This window comes from Artemia sp. Qi Xiang Cuo, chromosome 5 (assembly GCF_049724085.1).
Source record: "Artemia sp. Qi Xiang Cuo chromosome 5, ASM4972408v1, whole genome shotgun sequence".
Lineage (NCBI taxonomy): Eukaryota > Metazoa > Arthropoda > Branchiopoda > Anostraca > Artemiidae > Artemia > Artemia sp. Qi Xiang Cuo.
The window spans coordinates 39,323,718-39,345,831 of NC_142798.1; the positions used below are offsets into that span (position 1 = coordinate 39,323,718).

Here is a 22,114-nt window from a genome sequence, read left to right on the forward strand (position 1 = left end):
AATAGTAATTTACATATCCCAAATCATAGGTTACAGACATCATTCACCTACGAAAGACTAAGAAACCTTAGCTCAGAAAAGTCTGAAATAGCAAACTACTCATCCCAAACTCGAAGTTTCAGACAACAAACACCTATGAGTGACTAAGAATCCTAGCTCTGAAAAGTCCAAAAAGCAAACTACACCTCCAGTTACAGACAGCATTCACCTACGAAATACTAAGAAACCTTAGCTCAGAAAAGTCTGAAATAGCCAACTACTCATCCCAAACTCGAAGTTTCAGACAACAAACACCTATGAGTGACTAAGAATCCTAGCTCTGAAAAGTCCAAAAAGCAAACTACACCTCCCAAATCATAATTTTCTGAAAGGACACACATATGATAGGCTAAGAAATCTAGCTCAGAAAAGTCAAAAATAGCAAATTAACCATCCCAACTCATAAGTTTCACTCAACACACCTCACCGAAAGGCTAAGAAACCTAGCTCATAAAAGCCTGAAATAGCAAACTACTCATCCCAAACTATTGGTTTCAGACAACATTCACCTAGGAAATACTAGGAAACCTTAGCTCAGAAAAGCCTGAAGTAGCAAACTACACATCCCAAATTATAGGTTTCAGAAAACACACATCAACGAAAGACGAGTGCTCGGGGAGAGCCTTTGAGGGTCTGTGGGTCCCTTGAGGGTCGGTGGTCCTTTGGGAGCTCGGGGGGACCTTTGGGGACGGGGGGAGGGGGTTTGGGGTCGGGGGAGGGCATTTGGGGGTCTGGGTGGGTCTTTGGGGCGCCGGGAGGGCCTTTGGGTGCCTGGGGGACATTTGGGGACCGGTGGAGGGCCTTTGGGACCCGGTTGGTCCTTTGGGAGCTCGTTGTGCCTTGGGGGGGCCGGGGGAGGGCTTTTGGGGGTCTGGGGGGGCCTTTGGGGCGCCGGTGGCCCTTTGGGAGCTTGGGGGGCCTTTGAGGGTCCGGGGGGACAGTTGGGAGCCTGGGGGACATTTGGGGCCTGGGGATGGCCTTTGGGGGTCTGGGTCGGCCTTTGGGGGACCGGTGGAGGGCCTTTGGGAGTTTGGGGGGCTTTGAGGACCGGGGGCTTCCTTCGGGGTGGGGGTTGGGGGAGCGGAACCCTTTGGATCGGGGTAGGGCGATCGGGGCTCTTTGGGGTTGTGGTAGGGGACCTCACAACACTGTTCAAATGGAACTTGTGTATTATAACGACCACACTCAAAAATCATCTTTTAAATCATCTTTTAAATCAACGTCTTTAACGGTTTCGCCGAAATAATTCCATAAAATGGATAAAACGGTTTCGCCCAAATAATCCCTAAAAGTAATTTCATCGTGTTCCTTTTGTTTGGCATCTCAGTACTTTCACATTTCAAATTTCTAGGAAACCCTTTCCTACGTTAATCTCTTCATCTCATAAATTTTCCTAGCTAAACTATTATGGTTTCGTTAGAATATCAATTTATCTCTCCGACTTAAAGCTCCGTGAAGCCGTATTTAAAAATAGAATTTCTATCTCTTTAGACTCCCGCATAATTCCAAGATAACAAGTGATGTCATTTATGATTCCTGACACTAAAGATCAATGAAGCCCTATTTAAAAATAGAATATTAATTTTTCTCTCTGTCCTAAAGAACGTTTATCCCTCAGACCTAAGATTAAAGAAGCCTTAATGTTTCTTAATTCCCCCTTAGTGAATCAACAATTTCCCCGCCGATTATGTAAATCAAGTTCACTGGTCAGGCCTAAAGATTAAAGAAACCTTAATGTTTCTTAATTCCCTCTTCGTGAATCAACAATTTCCCCGCCGATTATGTAAATCAAGTTCACAGGTTAGGTTAGCCAAACAACAATGAAGCGATGTTTGTTTCTTAATTCCCCCCTTCGTGAATCAATAATTTCCCCTAGCGATTATGTAAATCCACGGAAATTCACTTCCCCCTCGAGTCCGAGATCAATAACATTGTTCCCGTTAGAATTCAATGCGCATGTGCAACCTTCGCCCCCCGAGTTATTACACATAGAAACAAAAAATAAATCGATCTTGGAAAAAGAGGTCATTGAGCGATTACGTAATCTTTCCCCCTAGGGACTCTATGACCATATTGTTTCATAATTCCTCACGCTCGTGAATCAATAATTCCCCCATCGATTATGTAAATCACCCTCATGTCATTCGCACGTGGCCAAACAACAACAACAGATCGATTGACCTTGACACACCCAAATTAGACTCGATCGATTATCCTGGAATAAATTATGTCCCGTCATCCCCACGCTCGTGAATCAATAAGTCTAACATCGATGATCAAAATCACCCCTCAAGTCATTCGCACGTGGCCCAACAAAAACATATCGATAGATCTTGACACACACACATTAGACTCGATCGATAATCCTTGAATAAATTATGTCCCGTCAGCATTAAACTAAATTGTAGATGGCAGCAGGGGTGCGTGACACGAGCTTTAGGGTCACTTCTACTAGAGTGAAAGCGACTTCAAATGTATTAACTAGAATTTTTCTGCATATTACGAAGTCAGAATTGTTTTCTTAACAAATTTCCGTCTCAATAGCCCCAATTGTAGGCTGATACCAAAGCCCGGAGTATTTTCATTAAAAAATATTGAAAAACAACCAATTTCCCCATCCCTCCCTAAAGCTTGAAAGATGCATGTTATGCCCACCCCCTATATTTTCGTGATTTGACACCACTTCCGGGCATTGGGATGGGGGAGCTGTTAAACCGGAAGTTACTTTGAAAAACGAACAGACCGCATTTTTTTGAATGTAAAGGAATTAGATTTATGTTTGAATAGTATTTTGTTCAGAAGGACGTATAAAACTGACTAATAATCTTTTATTTTATTTAAGATAAATAGGCTTGGATTTTGTTTAGGGATGAACGCAAGAGAAGGGGAGCTTTAAGCTCGACCCCCCTTAAAACTAAATTTTCTTGAATTTCTAGGCACTTCTTAATCGAATTATCAAACATTTATTTTACAATTGCCCCCCCCCCCCCTCCACCCTTTGCCCGGAAATTTTAGTTCTTTGCCCGGATACTCTAGCTCTACTAAATTTTTCATATGTCCATAATTTACATTACATTTCAGATACTACAGCTAGAGGGTTACATAGAATGAGTCCCCGCCCACATTCCCAGTTTCCCAGAATTTTCACTGAAAGATGCAGGTACTTCCCAAAATTTTAAGTAGGATTTTAACAGATTTATTGAAAACAGCAGCTATAAAAAAAAGGAACGCAGAACACCTATTTCATAGCTTGACTGATTGGTGTCAACCCCATTATCATTGTCTGCTTGCATTCATGTTTTATTTTGGTAAATTATGAAAATTTATATCATGGAACTTCCCTGAAAAACAAGTCCCATCCCTTGGGACATGAAAAAACATATCCCATCCCTTGTTTCGGACTTTTCCGAAACTTAGAATATTCCGACGGGTGAGGTGGGTTAAAATAACATAGAGCTGAAGCAACAAAACACTAAATTATTGCTAATGAGAAGGTTGAAAAACCTGACGTTTAGACAAGAGCATATTAGTCCATTAAGACAAATCCTCCTTTTGTTCATTTTATAGCAATTATTTTCCCAGGCCAATTCATCGTAGCCTATTTACATTAATATGTTATACATATTTATAAATTTAATTAACCTGTTTATTTTATTTGTAAATTTATTCTAACTTTTGTATATTTAGTTAAATATTTGACTTGTATAGTTTATTGATACATAATCCTCTAAAATTGAAAACGAAATTCACCAAGAAAAATATTTGAAAGAAATTATAGTTTTTTTAAAGTACTATAGGAAAAATCAAGGCTGTATCCAGGGGCGGGTGGTTAGGGGGTTTGACCTCCCCCCCCCCTCAAAAAGTTTGTCTGACTCGTAAAAACGTAACAAAAATGGACATAAACAAATTTTGTATACGTTTTTTTTCTAACCCCCCCCCCCCCAAAAAAAAAAATTAAGCAAAACCCCCTCCGAAAAAAAATCCTGGGTACCGCATTGGGAAAAGTTGACGTTAATTTTTTTATATTTGGATTAATTCTCCGTATCTTGTCTCACATCACTTGTATGGACTAACCTTTATGAACTGGGTGTTGTCTCAACAAAAGTAAAAGCATGACAGTGGGAGTTCCTTGTAAAATAGCGATGCTTCCATCCTCTCTCCCACAAGCTAGTTTTCCTTGATTTGTAATAAATAGACTCGACGTTATGTTAGGGTTGGCTTCTCCAGTTTCATCCTAAATTAATAGAAAATGCAAACAAAACGAGTTTTGCTAAATTATAAAAATAATTTTGATAGACACTAAAAAAAATTTCTCTTATGTTGACAGCGTTGTCTGTGATATATGTGCGAATTTTAACTACAGCCAGTGGCCAGTATGTGTTCCACGGTTCATTGTTTACGACCAAGGCATTGTGCTATTTTAATACTAATAATTAAAAAGAAAGTTTTTTCAGAAAAAAACACTTTTCAAGCAAAAGTAAAGAATAATTTTAAAACATAAAACGAGAAGAAATAAAGTCATACAAAAGAAAATTTAAGACGAACACAAATTCCTATATGAATGAGAAATGAAACCTAAAATGAACAGAAACTAAAATAAATAATCGCACTAGTCTTAAACATAACAGATACTATAGTGGATGAATAAATGGAGCAAGGGCGTCCTTTTTTTAGGGGGTTGGAAGACTTATGGATTTATGGATGCTGTTTGAAAGCCGTTTGAAAAAAAATAGTCCTTTTTTGGACCCCATTCTTTGCAACTTTTTTCAGTTTTACTTTTGTACTGGAATTGCCTTGTTCTAAGAATTTACGGATATAAGTTTCAAGCCAATCAGAGAAAAAAATATCGTGGAAACGAGAAAACAATCTTTTATCGGGCAAATTAGTATTTTCTTTTTATGTGCATTAGGGTCCCCTTGGATAAAGTAATTAGAAGTTTCTAGGGCCAAGAAGCAAATACAATAAACAAGTTTTTGGCCAATTTCCGAGAAGCCCTGCTCCCTGCCTTTTTGTCTTTTTTGAATTAACATCCCATTGGCGGAGGAGTTTACAGATGAATTTTCAAGTCATTCACAAAAAAAAAAAAAAAAAAAAAAAAAAAAAAAAAAAAAAAAAAAAAAACACCTTTTACCCCTTTTCAGGCCCCATTTTTGGGGGCCCAACCTGATTCTTTTAATTTGGGTTTCCTTGTCACAGGAACATACAGTTGCAAGTTTCGAACTGATCAGCAACACAAAACTTTGTCCATTTTCGGGTCGAAAACGTGAGATCCCCTTGGTTCAAGGAATAGTACGGGGGCCAGTAGACAAAAAGACGCTTATTTTCAGGTCGTCATGACACATCTGTTTCACGCAATTTGAAAGCAGTTTCTAGTCATATCGAACACGCTGATTACGATTATACCCGGGAATAGGTACCTCCGAGGGGTGCTTGACCCTTAAAAATGACCTGAAAGATTAGGAAAAACTATCTCGAGAGTTTTGTTTTCAGTTTTTCAAGTTTGTAACGCTATCTGTTTAAGGCTTATGCAACGCGTGCAATTTAAAGAAGAAATAGAAATAATGGTCAACAAATAAAGTTTTAGTTGTTACAGAAAATTAGTATTTGGAATAATCATTATATTTTGATAGAGAGTATTGAATTCCAAAGAAAAAAGTATGATGACTCCCTAACCATCTAATTGAAATGAACTATTAACAGGTTCAGAACCCTCTAGGCTATAACAGTCTGGGGCTACTTCTTTTCTTAAATAGGAAATTATCCGTCCTTTTTCTTTTCTTAACTAGTTTCTTTTCAACAATAGGCAGAGTTATAGATGAGTTTTTTTCTATCTTGTAAAATAGCAGTTAGGTAGGAATATGAGATTATCAGGAATGAATTTAGGGTGTAATATAGGCTAGACTATACCCTTGGGAAGTTTTTTTAAGAGACAGGCAATGTAAATTTTGACAGAAATTATCTACCTTAGTTTTGGCTGTTTAGCTTATTGATTTCTTTGGGTCTAAGTTTTGAAAGCACAATTTTTATTGTGACTACATAATTTGAAGTTATATCAAGGATCAAGAAAGGATCAAGGATCATTCAATACTCTATAAACACAATCAAGAAAGGCTCAAAATGCTCTTTTAGTGCCTTTTTTGGTCAATATTTACCAAATCATATTATTGAGTTTCAAATTAAGTGAATATACCATTCCATGCCTTTGTTTAGGCTTTTTACAAATATAATAATCATTTTTTTCAGACATTGATTTTACCCTCCCCCCCTGTTTATACAATTCAGGGTATATATTTGCAGATTAGGGGGGTGGGGGTAAATTTTATTTCTAATGTAAATGAGATGTAAGCATAAACTTTCCCCCCCCCCCCCGAATGTGCAAATACAGGTCAATATCTACGAAAACAAATTATTGAGTTAGGACTAAAGTGAACACACCATTTGATGCCTTTTTTTGCTGATTATAAATATAATAATCATTTCTATCGGAAATGAATTTCAGCCCCCCCACCCCTATATCGGCTATACATAACCTCTCCCTGACTTGGCCTATATAGGGGGGGGGGCGGAAACTCATTTCCAATATAAATGCTTATTATATTTGTAATTTGCATAAAAAAAGGCATCAGATGGTGCATTAACTTTTGTCCTAAATCAATAATATGATTTTGTAGATATTGACCCGAATATATACCCTGAATTGGTATATATAAGGGTAGGGGCTAAAATTCATTCCCGATAAAAATGATTATTATACTTGTAAAGAGCATAAAAAAAGGCATCAAGTGGTATATTCACTTTATTCATAACTCAATAATATGATTTGGTAAATATTTACCCTTTCAGGAATGGGTCTACAGGCTAAAGAATGTCCCGGGGAGGTATTTTGAAGTACCTACTTCCACTCCTTCTCCCTCTTGAGTGTTCTGAAATGTGTCTACATGACAGGTCTATAACTATTGAAATTTTGACAAAACAACATTTTACCTTAATTTTCAGTTATCAGTTTCTTTTTCTATGGCTTTAGTTCTGAAAATGCAATTCCTGATATTTGAGTAGATTTTTAAGCCATATCACTGTTATTTTTTTTCTTCACAATTTAGGAAATGTATTTGCATATCTTTAAAACCTTATAAATTGGGACTGAACAAAATTGTGAAACTGAAAACAATTTTGCTGTACTTCATTTTAAGCAGAAGATCTATTTAGCAAGGTTTCACTTTTGTAAAACCCAGATTTTTAAAGGTCATTAAAGGCCAGGACCCTCCATTGGGAGAAGAAGTGGAGGTAGGTCCTTTAAAATGTCTTCCCAATACATACTTTAGATTGTAAACCCATCCCTGAAAGTTTCATTTTCCTATTTTATTTTGGAGCATCACACATACAAGAAGTAAAATAAGACAATCAGTATTTGGATTGCTTATCACTGTTTCAACAGTGCACTATAGAATCTCTATTATACCACATAGAATGTGGATTGTTAACCATTAGATTTGTCTAAAATTTCTTTGGAGGCTTTTCATTGGCTTAAATCATTTTAACTATACATAACAGTAACCATTTCAAATGTACTAGTAATCAAAAGTAGATCCAATTGAATCTACAGTTATATTATTACAATCTAATGTTGCATTTTATAGTATATTTCTCTGTTTAATTTTATTTATAAAGTAAATTCTTTATAAAGTAAATCCTTGCAATATCAGGTAAGGGAATACAAGTAGAAACACTACGCAGAGACAATAACTCACATAAAGGTAACTTTTAATACAAGTCATGCTTTATTTTTTTTATATTAAAAGGCAGCAAAAAAAAAAGAAAATTAATGTAAAGCATATAACTACTATAGAAAGGCAGAATAGTATTCAGAAGCAGGTAGAAAGACTGAAAGATTTGGAACCTCAATTGTGGATGAGCTGTAAAGATGCTCCATTTGTGAGACTTGAGGCTAAGTACCATCACAAGTGCATGGTGCTCTTCATGAAAAGACAGACTGAAAAAGATGAAAGACTGAAAATGGAGGAGGTCATTGCTGGTGAGCTACTTGACGAACTACATTGCAGGTTTCTTGATGGGAGAATTTATTCAGCCAGTGAGCTGAAACTTCGGTTTGAAGAAGCACTTTCTAAATCAGGACTTTCAATGGGAACACAGGGTTTTCGAACTCTGAAGAAAAAACTTCTGGAAAAGTATGGCACATCTGTAGAAATAAGTGCGTTGTGGCTGTGAAGGAATAAAAAATTGTAGCTTGCTATGTAGTTGTGGAGGTGCATGTGTGTTGGATTCTGATGATGATAACTAATTTTGATTTTATTATCTATTAATATATTTTAATTTTATGATCTATATCCTATAAGGATTATAAACGATTTCTCAATAAACTGATTTATACAGTTTATTTATTTTTTTTTTTTTTTTTTTTTTTTTTTTTTTTTTTTTTTATCACTAACTTGCTTACATTTTTGCTCATTTACGTTAAGTTGCAGCTAAAAGGACTGAAACGTATTGGGCTGCAAGTGAAATTCAGTAGATAGTACTATTTAATATCTCAGGTCATTTTTAAGGGTCAATCACCCCTCGGAGGTACCTATTCCCGGGTATAATCGTAATCAGCGGGTTTGATATGACTAGAAACTGCTGTCAGATTGCGTGAAACAGATGTGTCATGGAGGTGTCACATTTTTAGGTCTTGGCCCCTGGACTAGAACGATCCCTGGAAGTTGCAAGCCGCTCTGACAGCCAGGATCAATCATGGCAGCCTTTCAGCTACTACAAGACCTATCTGTGAACAATGGAGAATTTACAAAGTTTTTAACCCTTGCGCCTGGGTCTACATGAATAATGTCATACCAGAAGGCATTATTGGATCTCTCAATTATTCTACAAAAAATATCTATCTGAAATTTTGTTTTGATGTCGTGAGGGGTCAAGGGAGTGCCCGAGAGCAAACAAGGCCACCAAAGAGGGAAGTCCAAATTTTAATGTTGCATTCCACGAGCCCCTTCTAAAGTTTCTATAACCATCTCTTACATACAAAGTGCCAGGGGAAGGGGGGCACATAAAACACGGGAGACTGTTCATTCTTTACTAAGTCAAGCCTTGAATTTTGACTATGATCCAGTACATTATTAATGAAATAGCGAAGCTTTAGGCGAGCCTCGTTACTTTTCTAGGCACAATCCGAAATATGATGTCTTAAGCCCAATTTTCTCCTCGCTTTCAATGGGTGATTAGCTCTCCATTATATCCGTAAAATGTGAATTGAAAACAGGCTTTAGAGATTGAGCTCCTAACCTACTTCACGAGCATAAACATGCAGACAAACCTGCTGCTGTGGAGTCACGTATCCCGTAGCCAATGTAGGCTAATATTTACTTATAAAAAAAACTTAACATCGACGTCGGGTATAAAAACCTAATTTAGTAAACGTTTGGATATTGGCAATATTAGACTTTTGTCTGCACCATTATTCTGATGCAACCAAATTCTAAATTTTTTCCCCCAACAATCCATAATTTACAAGTCAATGTTTATGTTTTGCCCCTCAAAGCTATACCTGCTAACCTAAGTAAAGAGTTAAACAAGGGTCTAAGCAACTTCAAAGAAAGGTTTAGTCAACCGCAATTCTAGTTAAAAAAAAATTGCATGAAACTGCACAGTTCAGACCTTTATGAAGCTATAGTTCATCCCTCCAAAACTAACTTGATAATAACACCAATCAGCATATTATTTTGGACGTTGTTCAGAATAATATTACCTTCTCCGGGGAAATCCGGGGAAGGTAAATAGAAAGGGTGTGCGGAAACACAAAATGGCTTGCCCCTGCATTGCACTTTCAAGGTGAAGGGCCTAGAAACGGAGATCACCATCGCCGGTAGGGACTGTAAAGTCTAGTGCCTCATACTTTTTACCTTTTCAATTTACGTTGAGCTAAAATAAGATAACAGTAATTTCAAAATCTTATCAGTAGCTTTTAAAGAGCCAAATCCGCTTCTTATGTCAGTTAAAGAAAAGAAAAAAACACAACTAACAAAACAACTAAGAACAACAAGCAAATGTTAAAACTGATTAAAAAGGGAACATGGCATACATACGAATAAATTAATGACCAAACTGTAGACTTCTCAAATATATATCCAAATATAGTACAGCACACTTTACACGTGAATGGTAAAAAAGGAAGAAAGAAGCAGTAGACTTACCTATTTAACATATCCCTTATGTAAAATAAATAAATTCGTCTATATCCTTCTGTGGAGAATTCTATTGGGGTAAAAATTGGGATTTGTGTTCAATCAGAACAGAAAAGTTGAGGTTTAATGAGAGTCAGGAGGAGTTCAAGCGACTAGGGAAAGTTTAGTTTGTCAGAAGGTTACGGAGAGCACTAGCAGCGACACGCAAAGAAATTTTTTTCTCCTTCCCTCAAGGGTAGCCATTTAGCTCTGCGAAGGGACCATGCCCTCCTTAAAAATAATTCTTAGGCACCTTTTTTAGGCACCTCTGTTTTGTTCATTAGTTTGTTAGAGGTACCAGGATGGCAAACCTGTCAGGTGTGCTAAAGAATTGGGTGTACAAATGAGAGGAAAATTCTAAACAAAGTGTTTAGGACATTTAAACTTTTTAAGGAATTTAAGAAGGACGAATGTAGTATTTTTGCATTTTTTTTTTTTTCGGATATCACACGCTTGACTAATGATCCACGTAGTGCTGATATTGAACTGCTAATTCCTGCCTTCGGGATTCTATTTGTGCACTGTAAAGTATCATTAAAGGCAATCCCATCTTAAACCACTTGAGATGGTTACATCCACTTAGATTTCAAGTAATTTCAAAGTACTAACCAACAATTCCAGGGGAATGGGGCGATGTGCCCCAGTGAGCCCCGCTAGGTCTACATTGTGACGATAAATAACTTTAGCGTCAATTTTCTAGATCGATAGAAACTTGCTGATGAGCTTACGGTTTCAGAGACGGGTTACAAAGATTTTAAAAAATAGCTCAATTACCAGCCTGGAGCAGATACAACGAAGCTTCAAAGTCAATCCTTCTAAGTCAATAATTGACAGTTATTTTTTTGTTAAAACTCCCTCCTTCTTCCACTGGCCCTCTCTCCCCTGAAATGCTGATGAACACCATGAACTGAGTGGGCGTTGCCATTTCAAGTGATTTAAAAAAGGATTACCGTATTACTGACATTTCACAGTGCGCGAATGCCATTTTCCCCTCTTTTTAAAAGGACTCAATGTCTTAAATCTTGCTATTTGAGAATTTTTCGCTCATTTTTACGTCCGATCTTTGAGTGTGCCATGTTAGTTTGGCATCCTGGATATTCAATCCGAATTATCGGATAGAATAGGGGCGATCTAAGAAAATATGACTAAGAACTATCTTTACTAAGGATGAAATCCCTTATACATATACCTTCATTGGAAAACCAAACTGGTTCCCCAAGGGGAAAGGATAACAAAAACTCCTTGCGTTTTTCCAATGGTGCTTCCCATAATCCTCAAACAAAGGGCTGAACTGTGCGTTTTCATGAACATTTTTGTTAACTAGAATTTTTGTCAACAAAGCCCTCTTGTTGAACTTCTTAGTTAAGTATCTCTGCATGTTTTAGAGGGGGAAAAATTATACATGAACTAGTAAACTAAAAATTGTAAGAAAAAAAGGAATTTGGTCCAGTCAGAATTTATGTCGCAAACAAGAGCCTAATATTGCTAATTTCTAAAGTTTCCCTACGGTATATTAAGCTTGGAGCTTAAACTCTACAGCCCCTTTTCACTTCACACTCTGCCGACGTAACAGAAAGGTAATCACCCATTGAAAGCGAGATAAATTCTTTTCAACATACCACGATGATTTTTTTTTTTTTGGCTCATTCGTTTGGTGTTTTGTCCATAAAACGCGCAACGAAAATTGGGCTGAAGACATCATAGTTCAGAATGCACTGAGAAAAGTACACGCAACGTTAGGCTATCGCCTAACGTTGCGTTATTTCATGAATAAAATACTGAATTATAATCGAGCACTTGCGTTGACTTACTAAAAAAGAAGTGTCTCTCTTGAAGTATTTTTTTTATTTTTCTCCCCGATCGCTTCATATGGATGTAGTGGTCATAAAAACATAAGAGGGGGTTAATTTGATAGGAAATAAAAAGGTAAACAAGCCCCCTTCCTTGTCATTGTTTGCTCTCGGGCTCTTCTTTGGTCCCCATATGACATCAGAACAAAATTTCCTAGATAATTATTTTTCTCAGAATAATCGAAAGGTCCAATAAATATTTTTTCTGGTATGACAATTTTCAATAAAAAGTCCACTTCAGAACTAACCCAACACTATATCAGATTATAAAAGTGCTCAGGGGTGCAAAGGCCATTAAATGGGCTTTGTGTATCCAGAATATTTAAGAATTTGCAATGCTCCGTGCTCGAAAAATCACCCGCTTTAAATGATGAGGATGAATTTTTATGGTTTTCTTTTCTTGAAGAAAAAAACAAAACATCAAAAACTCGTGGCTCTTTGCTAGGTTAGACTTAAAAACCCTTTTCAATTAATGATTTAAAATCAACCACCAAGTCTGAAAAACTTCATTATTGCTTTTTGGTTTTGACCACTTTTTTGATCATTTAAGGTAGTTACCTGAAGTCAAAAGATGCGGAAAATGTCCATATTTGTGAAGTTTAGGGGACCTATCACAAAGGGCCCTACTTTGAGCTATCCAATTATACTTTTTAAATGATTCCTGAACTACTGTGACTCTACAGGGATGCAGCATATACATTTTTATGAAGGTGGGGGGACGAGAGGCCGAAACCCCAGAGCTCTGCCATAGGCACTCCAATTATAAAATATAAGAAATTACACAGACCAAAGAATCCTTCCACTGTTCAATTTTGACAAAGCTGATCAAGTAAGATCGTTCCAAATGGATGTTTGAACAATCACAAGTCAAAAGAGTTTCAACATACCTACATTTATCAGGCCCCTGTGGCTTGCAATTACGTAACATCTTGTAGTATTGTACTTGTACTATGAATGCAATTGTACTACCTTCTGTGTACTATATTCTGTGCACTATCTTGATACCAACTATGTGTAGCATGCCCATCAATCGACTAAAATTTACCATTGGAGCCTTTATTTTAATATGGGATATTTGCATAATCTGACTCTGTTGCCCAGGACGCTGCAAGGACCCTCACGGCTGAAACTGTAATTTAATTTCTGATTCAGAAGCCCTTGGAAATCAAGCTATGGCTGAAATCTGTACTTGATGTGTTTTATTTTGAAGAAGTTACTAGATCGTTTACGACCACTCCATACCCGGCCCTGAACAAACGAGGAGTCGATGGAACACTTCCATATTTATGAAGATGGTTTGGAGAGATTTCTGGCCCCATGGACCTCCAATTACGAAGGCCAAAATCTGTGTGTGATTCAGATTCAACAAGGTATGACATTTATACCTTATTTATGAAATACAGGGGGAGGGTTAGAATAACAGTACTTTAGCTCCAGGGCCCTGTTTTCAGTCCTCCAACTACAGACCCTGAAGTTCCTTTGATTACAACCAATCAAAAGAGGAGCAACATGCCTGTACACCAAATCTGGGTAAGATCCATATTTCAACAAGAAATAATAAAATTAGTATACCTATTACGTTTATGACGTTGCGGCGAGGGGGCGGTTAATTAATATGGCACTCAATTTGGCCCAGTCAAAAGAAGTGCAACATGTCTCCACTTACGATGTTTGTTGGGAGAACAAAGGATAATGCAATTATAAAGGCAAAAACCTTTGCACGATCCAGACCTCAACAAGGTGTATTAAGTTGACTTTTCTTCTAAAATGCATTTGAAGCCTAGGATGGACTATGACATAATTCGGCACCCTTGCCCTTGAGGTTGCACGGATTACGTCACCCTTGGAGGCAAGTTTTTTTTTTTACCTTTGACTGTTCTGAATAAATGACTATCTGAGAGTTTCAATTAGACGCCATGTGGAGAGGAGGCACAAGAGGGTTTGAAAGGGAGGTTGGTTCCGCTTCCATAGGTCTTGGCCCGTAAATAGACACAAGAAAAAAACAGTTACGGCTAAACGAGCTCTAAATAGCGACGAAGATCACACTGCCTTTCCATCATAAACAATAAGCAGAACAACAGGGAAATTTTTATACGAGACAGTGGAACGCAATTTTAAATGAATATTTCAACCCCATATCCAAGGGCCGTCCTCAGCAAAACAAACGAAGAAAAAAATAATATAAAAGAAACTCACATTAAAATTCGATCATTAAGACTGAAAAAAGTGTTTTAAAATTTTCAAAACAGCCCTAGCGTCATTACTTCAAGGAAGTTCAACCAGGAATGGTGGTTTGTTTGAGTGAATTGTCTTTTTCCACTTCACTTGGTGTACCAGTCCTGGTTGAAATTCCTTGAAGTAATGATGCTAGGGCTGTTTTGAAACTTAAAAAAAAAAAAAAATTTCAGTCTTAATGATCGAATTTTAATGTGAGTTTCTTTTATATTGTTTTTTTTCTTCGTTTGTTTTGCTGAGGACGGCCCTTGGATATGGGGTTGAAATATTCATTTAAAATTGCGTTCCACTGTCTTATATAAAAATTTCCCTGTTGCTCTGCTTATTGTTTATAAACGAGCTCTAACTGAGCCTTTTCTGACCATCTGTTGACGAATATCATGAGGCCCTGAAAAAAATTTTTTTATTACATAAGGGAAATATTACTCCTTAATGAGGCAACACTATTAAGTACATTATGACATAATAAAATGAGGAAAACATACCAATTGACTCAGTATTCCAAGCGGCTGATTATCAAGTTGAGACCATGCTTTCTTGAGACTTGATAATGATGACGGTGGAATCTCTGAAAAATACCATACAATAAAAGTAATGATTCCCTATTGCAGTTAACTGAGATACGTAAATTTTTTTGTCCTGTGAGCTTGGGTAACCCTATTGCTATATTTGAGTTAGTTTCTTTTTCTTACTCATCTTTTGGCCTGTTTTCTTTATCTTGTTTGATTATCAACAGACTTTGGATTCAGCGAAAAATCAATGCAATCTTAAGGTTAATGAAGTTCCAACTACCAGTTAAAATAATTAGCATAATAGTTGGGCATCAGCCATAATAAATAAGGAGCTGGGTCAATGGCTCCGAATAGAGTATTGCGTAAAACAAGATTGTATCCTTACTCCGTTTATGTGGACTATTTTGGTAGACTTTGTTTAGCGTAAACTTGGATAAGTGTGATAGACTTCTCACACAGTGGGTAATTCGGGACATGGAGTTCGATCTCAACTGCCAGAGGACGGGGGAATTGTATGGAGAATGTACATTAGCGCCTCCAAATAATACATACAGGAAGGCGAAGCGTTTTATTTTTTTTCAAGAAGTCACAATACCGTGGAAGGTGCTCCACTGTGCCTGGGAATCAACGCACTGTAAGCAATAAAGTCAAGCAGTACGACACTCGAGAATCCAAATATCCTTCTTAGAGGAGACATATTATCTTGATTTTAAAGAATGTTTCTATTGATGGTTTTGAAGTCCCAAGTGGCTGTTGTGTAACCACTGACGTTCCGTGGTTAATATGCCAAGGAGTAAGATTACCGCTCTCTTATTTATTTATTTTTCGTGACAAGCGGTTTGTTCTTAGACAGCGGGAAGAGATAGAAATTTGCCATTTTTCCAGTAAGTTTCTGGAAAAAAAAAGAAATCATTTTTGTCTAGCCAACTTAATAGTATAAACAAGGAGAAATACAAAACTGTCTTAAATCCTAAAGTACGATTCGTTGGACAATGTAGTATCGGATTTTATGTCGAATATGACATAAAATTATATCTTGAATACCCATTAAAGAAATTTCTGCACCTCTTCTAATTTTATAGCAATTTTTTTTTTAGAAAAATCAAGTAGGATATTCAGTTCGGATTTTTTTTTTCTTTTTTTACATAGGTTTTTTTATTTTGACTGAAATTTCTGAAACATCGTATGGATACTACACTCAGGCATTGAATAAGATTGAAGCAAGTGCATCTCATATTTGACTAACAGTGCAAGAAAAGGGAGGGGCGTATTCTGGAATCTTCCCGAGTCATTTAAACATCTAACAGAAGAGTTGTCACATTTCAAACAGAATTGAGAGGAAATAAGAGCTAACATCATGATGTCCTTTCAGAGTGTTCATGACTGGGTTCCCAAATATTTTTGATAAAATCATCTAGCGAAATGTGTCACCAGACACATTCAAACTTCGTAGGAGGTACAAGCACAACCGTAGGAAGGGGGATCGCCCCGGGTGCCAGCCTTGGAGAGGTGACAAAAATTGGTCTAAAAGGACTTATGATTGATTAGGGTGCGCCGTGCAAAAAGTGGGGTAGCAATGCTACTTGGCAGTTTTCAAATTGGTTGGCATATTTTGTCTGAAAATACCATTTTTATATATAAAAATAATTTTTGCTCAAAGAAAAGCTTATGTTTAGTTGAGAATTACGAAGAAATATCTTCAGGAGACATGTTCAATGAAATCCCACGTCTGAGGAGGTTTTTACAAGCGGCAAATGTTTCCGAAGAAGTGGCTGAAGTGGAGTTCTTTGAAACTACTGCAGTTTATAGTTGAATATGAGCTTCCAGACTCTATTTCTAATCTAACTTTAGCATTATACTTATGTGTCTCTTTTGCTTCTTGCAAGAGGCGTTTTTCTAAACTCAAGCTTATTAAAAGATACTTCAGATCTATTATGAGCCAAGCTTAGCCATGCTATCTATTGAAAAGAATGTAGCAAATAGACAGATTTTGATGAGGATATTTCTAAGTTTGCAGAAAACAGAATGAAAAAATGGGTTTTAAATACAGTACATTTTGTTAAATTCGTGCAGATATATATATATATATATATATATATATATATATATATATATATATATATATATATATATATATATATATATATATATATATATATATATATATATAATTCATTCACCTTGGTGTTTGAAGTCAAAGTAGAAAAAAACATGGATAGGCCTGAAGTAAAATACGAAAGCTAGAGTTATTCTTATATTTCCTCTTAAAATCTTTATCATAGAAGCCCCTGCCTATTTTAGCCTTACTTAGTGTAAGCCACGAATTAAAATGACGTTGTTTGATATTGAAACAGTAATGTTAATATGTATAAAAATGTTGTATTTTGCTTAAATTTATGTAAGTTATTTACTTTAAAATGTTTATATACCATTGTTGTACTGCACGCAATTTACTTTTCCCTTCACTCCTTAATTTAAACACTTCAAATAGCTTTTTTTAATTGTATGTTTCCACCATAAACAAATATGACTCAATGAAAGTTTAATGTTTGTTGAGGGGAGACAAGTTGAAATTCCACCCCGGGTGTCACAAGACCATGCTACGCCACTGGGTACAAGTAAAGTAGTTGGTCCTTTAAGGTGCGTAATGACAGCTCATCAAATCCAAGGATTGATTGTCCCCAAACTCAAGCCAGCAAGACATCTGACCGTTAAGAAGATAGGACCCTAACAAAAATCTGAGGAAAATAAGACCCAGAGTATTTTTATGACTTTCGAGGATCTGAGCTCGATGCAACCTTCGTGGGAGAGGACAAGGAGAGGGGTTCCCATATTCTTGATATCAGGGCCTATTCTTGTCCAAAAAAGGGGTTACAGGACACAAACCAAACTTAGTCGGAAGTAAGAGTTGGTGATGTAGTTGTGCCTATTGTGGTCTACATTTGAACCAACTTCGGATAGAGGGTGGCATAAAAACTATTTTCAGTAGCCTTATTACGGGGCAGAATGGTGGGATTCCTTCAACAAAATCTGGTCAACAGCTAAGATTATGGTCTCTGGTTTTCATCCTCGATCGCACCTTTGGAAGGGAAGGGCTGCATTTCGATCATCTGCATTCGTCAGAAAGGCTTATTGGATCTCAATTCAGTTTAGCAACGATTAGGAGCTAAGACTTTTGCTGCACATTTAGAGGGTTTGAATCCAGCCTGGTAGAAATTACCAGATGTTTCGCTACGCAGCTTCGGCCCAAGATTCAAAGTTGTTGGAGCATTCCACGAGGCTTCGGTACGAGGAGTCTAGTTCTGAGTAAACATGCGCTTTTTATTATTCAACCACAAGTTTGTTGAAATGTCAATAAAATACTTACAGCAGCTCTTACAGTTTTCAAAGTTTTTTTCCTACTAAAATTTTCTAATTCTTTATGATAATCCTCAATTTTCTTTTCTACAACATATATAAAGTTAGAAAATCAAGTTTCTTTTTCTCACAACTATTACTTTTTATATATTAGTTGCATCCTAGAATAACAAATGTTGATTAATTTAAATTTCTGCCTTACTTCATATTTTGCAAAATGTCAGAAAGGGAAAGGCAAATCAGTATTTTCATTTAAATTAATAAATTCCGGCGTAAATTTAATTATTTCTTCCTGTTTATCCTTTATAGACGCTAAAATAGCAAGTTCCTTGTCCCATTGCAATTTCTGAAATACCTAAATCAAGCAATAGTAAAATTGTCGTCTTATTCCTTAGTTTTAAGTCACATTTTCGTTTGGAATTCAATATAATTTTCACTGTTTCTTTTCCCATACCTTTTTCTTTATCTGTTCAGAGTCATTTATTATCTTGTATAGTTTTGTACGTGTCATATATACTAAAAACCACTTCCTCGTTTCTATTCATCCTTCACAAACACGCACACGTTACACTAGAACGTTCCTTCATTCCATTGTAACTTGCTTTAATTGCGTTGTTGAATAATTCAATAACAACCAGGAATGTTCCAATGCCTATGTCCTCTGAAATATCTAAATTACGCATTGGCCAAATTATCGTTTTATTCTTTAGTTTAAAGTCATAGGGTGGCAAATCAGCAATTTCAGTTGAATTAAGAAATTCCACGTGAATTCAATTCCTGCTTTATGTTTATTCTTTATAGATGCTAAAAAAAAGACACCTTATTCCATTGTAATTTCCGAATAATCTAAATTACAAAATAGCATAGGTATCGTGTTATTCTTCAGTTTTAAGTCACATTTTCGTTTGCAATTCAATGTTATTTTTGCTGTTTCTTGTTCCATGCCTTTGTCAATAGCTGTTTAGAGTCATTCGTCATCTTGAGTAATTTTGTACGTGTCATAGTTACTAAAAACCAATTCTTCCTTCCTGGTTATCCCTCAGAGACTCACACGCTCTGAATTAACACGTTCCTTCATTCCGTTGTAATTTTGCTTTGTCTTCTAACCGCAGTGTATTTTTGCAGACGCCAAAATAACACTTCCTCATTATAGGGTGAAAAATCAGCAATTTCAATTGAATTTATTAATTCTGGCGTGAATTCAGTTCCTTCTTCCTGTTTATCCTTCACAGACTCATGCACGCAAAGTAACACGTTCCTTCATTCCGTTGTAATCTTGTTTTGTTTTCTAACCACAGATCCCGTTGTGCAACATTTTTGTTTACAATTCAATTTGGTTTTTGCTCTTTCTTGCTCCACACCTTTTTCTTTAGCTGTTCAGAGTAATTTGTTATCTTTTGTAATTTTGCATGCACCATAGATACGAGATACGATACGACGGCCCCACGGGAAAAATGATGTATTCTTTTCTCTAGAAATGTATATAAATGTGACGGCACTCACATGAATTTTTTACAAAACTTAGAGTTTAAACAAATTTTCCCAAACTCGTGACCAATCTAGATCATTTTTTTTCAGGCCAGAAGAACCCAGGATACCAACTAAAAAAAAAAAAAAAAAAAAAAAAAAAAAAAAAAAAAAAAAAAAAAGCCGTTTTCAAGAAAAAATTTATACATATTCATATTATAAACACAGTTGCTCGTTTAAAGAGAGTAAAAAAAATTCGTACTTATATATATACATACACAGTTGCTCGTTTATAGAGAGTGGATGGATATACGAAGTCTAAGAAAACAAAAACAAAGAGCAAGTTTTGTTCTGATATAAAAAGATAGAAAAAGAGACAGCGAGAGAGAGAGAGAGAGAGAGATAGAGAGAGATAGAGAGAGAGAGAGACAGAGAAAGACAGAGAAAGAGAGAGAGAGAGAGAGAAAGAGAGAGAGAGAGAGATACAAAAAGAGATCGAAAGAGATAAAAAGAGAAAGAAGAGAGAAAGAGAGAGGAAAGAAAGAGGAGAGAGAGAGGGGAGAGAAAGAGAAAGCGGAGAGAGAGAGAGGGGAGAGAAAGAGAGGGCGGAGAGAGAGAGAGGGGAGAGAAAGAGAGAAAAAGAGAGCTGAAAAGTCTAAGAAAATCAAAATAAAGTCCAAGTTTCATTTCCAAATGAAAAGAGATTTTACATGAATAACAATAATGTTTTCAATGCTAAACTCAAAATACTATCGACATTATGATATTAAAATACTTTATTAATATTAAAAAGAAATTCACCTGGTGGCGTTTTGAATTCAACCTGCTGAATTTGCTCGAGTTGGTTATCACTAACTTCAGGTATAGGCCAAGAACCAATATTACCATTAGCATCACCACGAGTTAGCCAACGTGAAACTTTGCCGTCTCGAGAAATCATGCAATAATGGAATGCTGGACGCTGAGACAAAGGCTGCAAGATCCAGTGAAAGTATAACGATTCAATTCAATTCAATGGGTTTATTTACAAAGACAAAAAGTAAATTACACATAATACAAAATACTCATTTCATTTCTGGATGCTGAGAACCACAACAATGTCATTTCAACACAATACGTAGGGTGGTCACCGCTCTTACTCCCAAACACAACATTACCTCTCATTAATAAAAAAAAAAAAAAAATAACCATTACCTTCCTGCTCCTTTCCCCAGGGAAAGCCACCCTATCATAAATAATAGAAAAAAATCATACTTTAGTTATTTATATTTTAATCTTAAATTTTTATTTATCATACTTTACATTATTTATCACACTCTACTTTAACTTTTTTTTGTAATGCCAATGAATTATTTTTTACTCTTTTTTAAATGACGCAAGGGAGCTCCTACCTCTCAGCTCTTCCGGGATCAGATTTCATATCTTTGCGCATGTCATATTTGGAGCAAAATCTGATCGTACAGTTGGGGTGAAGGGTATGTGCAGGTTTGATGACGATCGAGTAGGCAAATTATGATGGTCTGAGATAGGCCGGAATAATGTTTTAAATTGAAATGGCAGCTCACCAGCTAGAAACTTAAACATAAAGGTCAAGCATGACAGTTAATGCAGCGACTCTAGTGACAAGTACTCTTCATTTTTTCCAACGAATATGAGACATTGTCTACGAATAGAATACAGTTTTTGCAGATGAGATTTGAAAGTTGACTGCTAGATCATTGCCCAGTACTGTAAAATCTAAATTGCACAGTAAAAAAAACATCTAATATCATTTGTTTATTTTTTGACGGGATTTTGTCGTCATTTGTGATTCTGAGTTTGTAATTTTATGTTGACATGATTAGAATCTTTTTTTATATATTTATTATTATACATTTTTACATATGTGCTCATTTTTTATACTAAATTACTCCTAAGTTTTTGTATTTATGAAGGAAATAAATTTATAATAATGCTAATAACAAAAACATCAAATATCATACAAAGTGCACTAAACCAGTAATATGGATAATTTTCTCCCTTCCTGTGCTTAGCCCGGTAACACAGACTATCGGGGCAAGGTGATAGAGGCTTTCTGCAATGTAAAGTTATGGCTATCAGTGGACTTCAACCAGGTGAAGTATTCCTCACAGTAATGGATTGAGACCCTATATGTGCGTGACGCCACGACCAACAACACAGAAAACCATGAATTAGAGCTACGTGGGAACGTTTTGCGTTAACTTGAGGAAATTAGGAAGCTACAAGTTGAAGATGTTGAAGTATGCTCGCAAGGATTAGAATTATAAATTATAAAGCAGAAACAATCAGATTATTGTAAATAGCGAAATGATAACACAGGGATAGTTGAAGATGAACTAAGCAAAATACGCTCTTTGATCTTGATGAAAAGAGATGGAAATATTGGTATGGATTTTCTGCGGTT

The 22,114-nt window shown here is 36.2% G+C and overlaps 1 protein-coding gene across 4 annotated transcripts in view; it reads right to left on the minus strand.

The window, feature by feature from the left end:
• Rbcn-3B (WD repeat-containing protein Rbcn-3B) overlaps positions 1-22,114 on the minus strand; it is a 289,137-nt gene that overhangs the window by 220,307 nt on the left and 46,716 nt on the right. For all 4 annotated transcript variants that reach the window (XM_089089568.1, XM_089089567.1, XM_089089565.1 and 1 more), the window contains exons 9-11: positions 20,491-20,662; positions 14,839-14,921; positions 4,114-4,273 (exon numbers count right to left, since the gene is read on the minus strand). In XM_089089568.1, the coding sequence (XP_088945694.1) occupies positions 4,114-4,273; positions 14,839-14,921; positions 20,491-20,662 (415 nt within the window). The remainder of the gene's footprint in view (positions 1-4,113; positions 4,274-14,838; positions 14,922-20,490; positions 20,663-22,114) is intronic.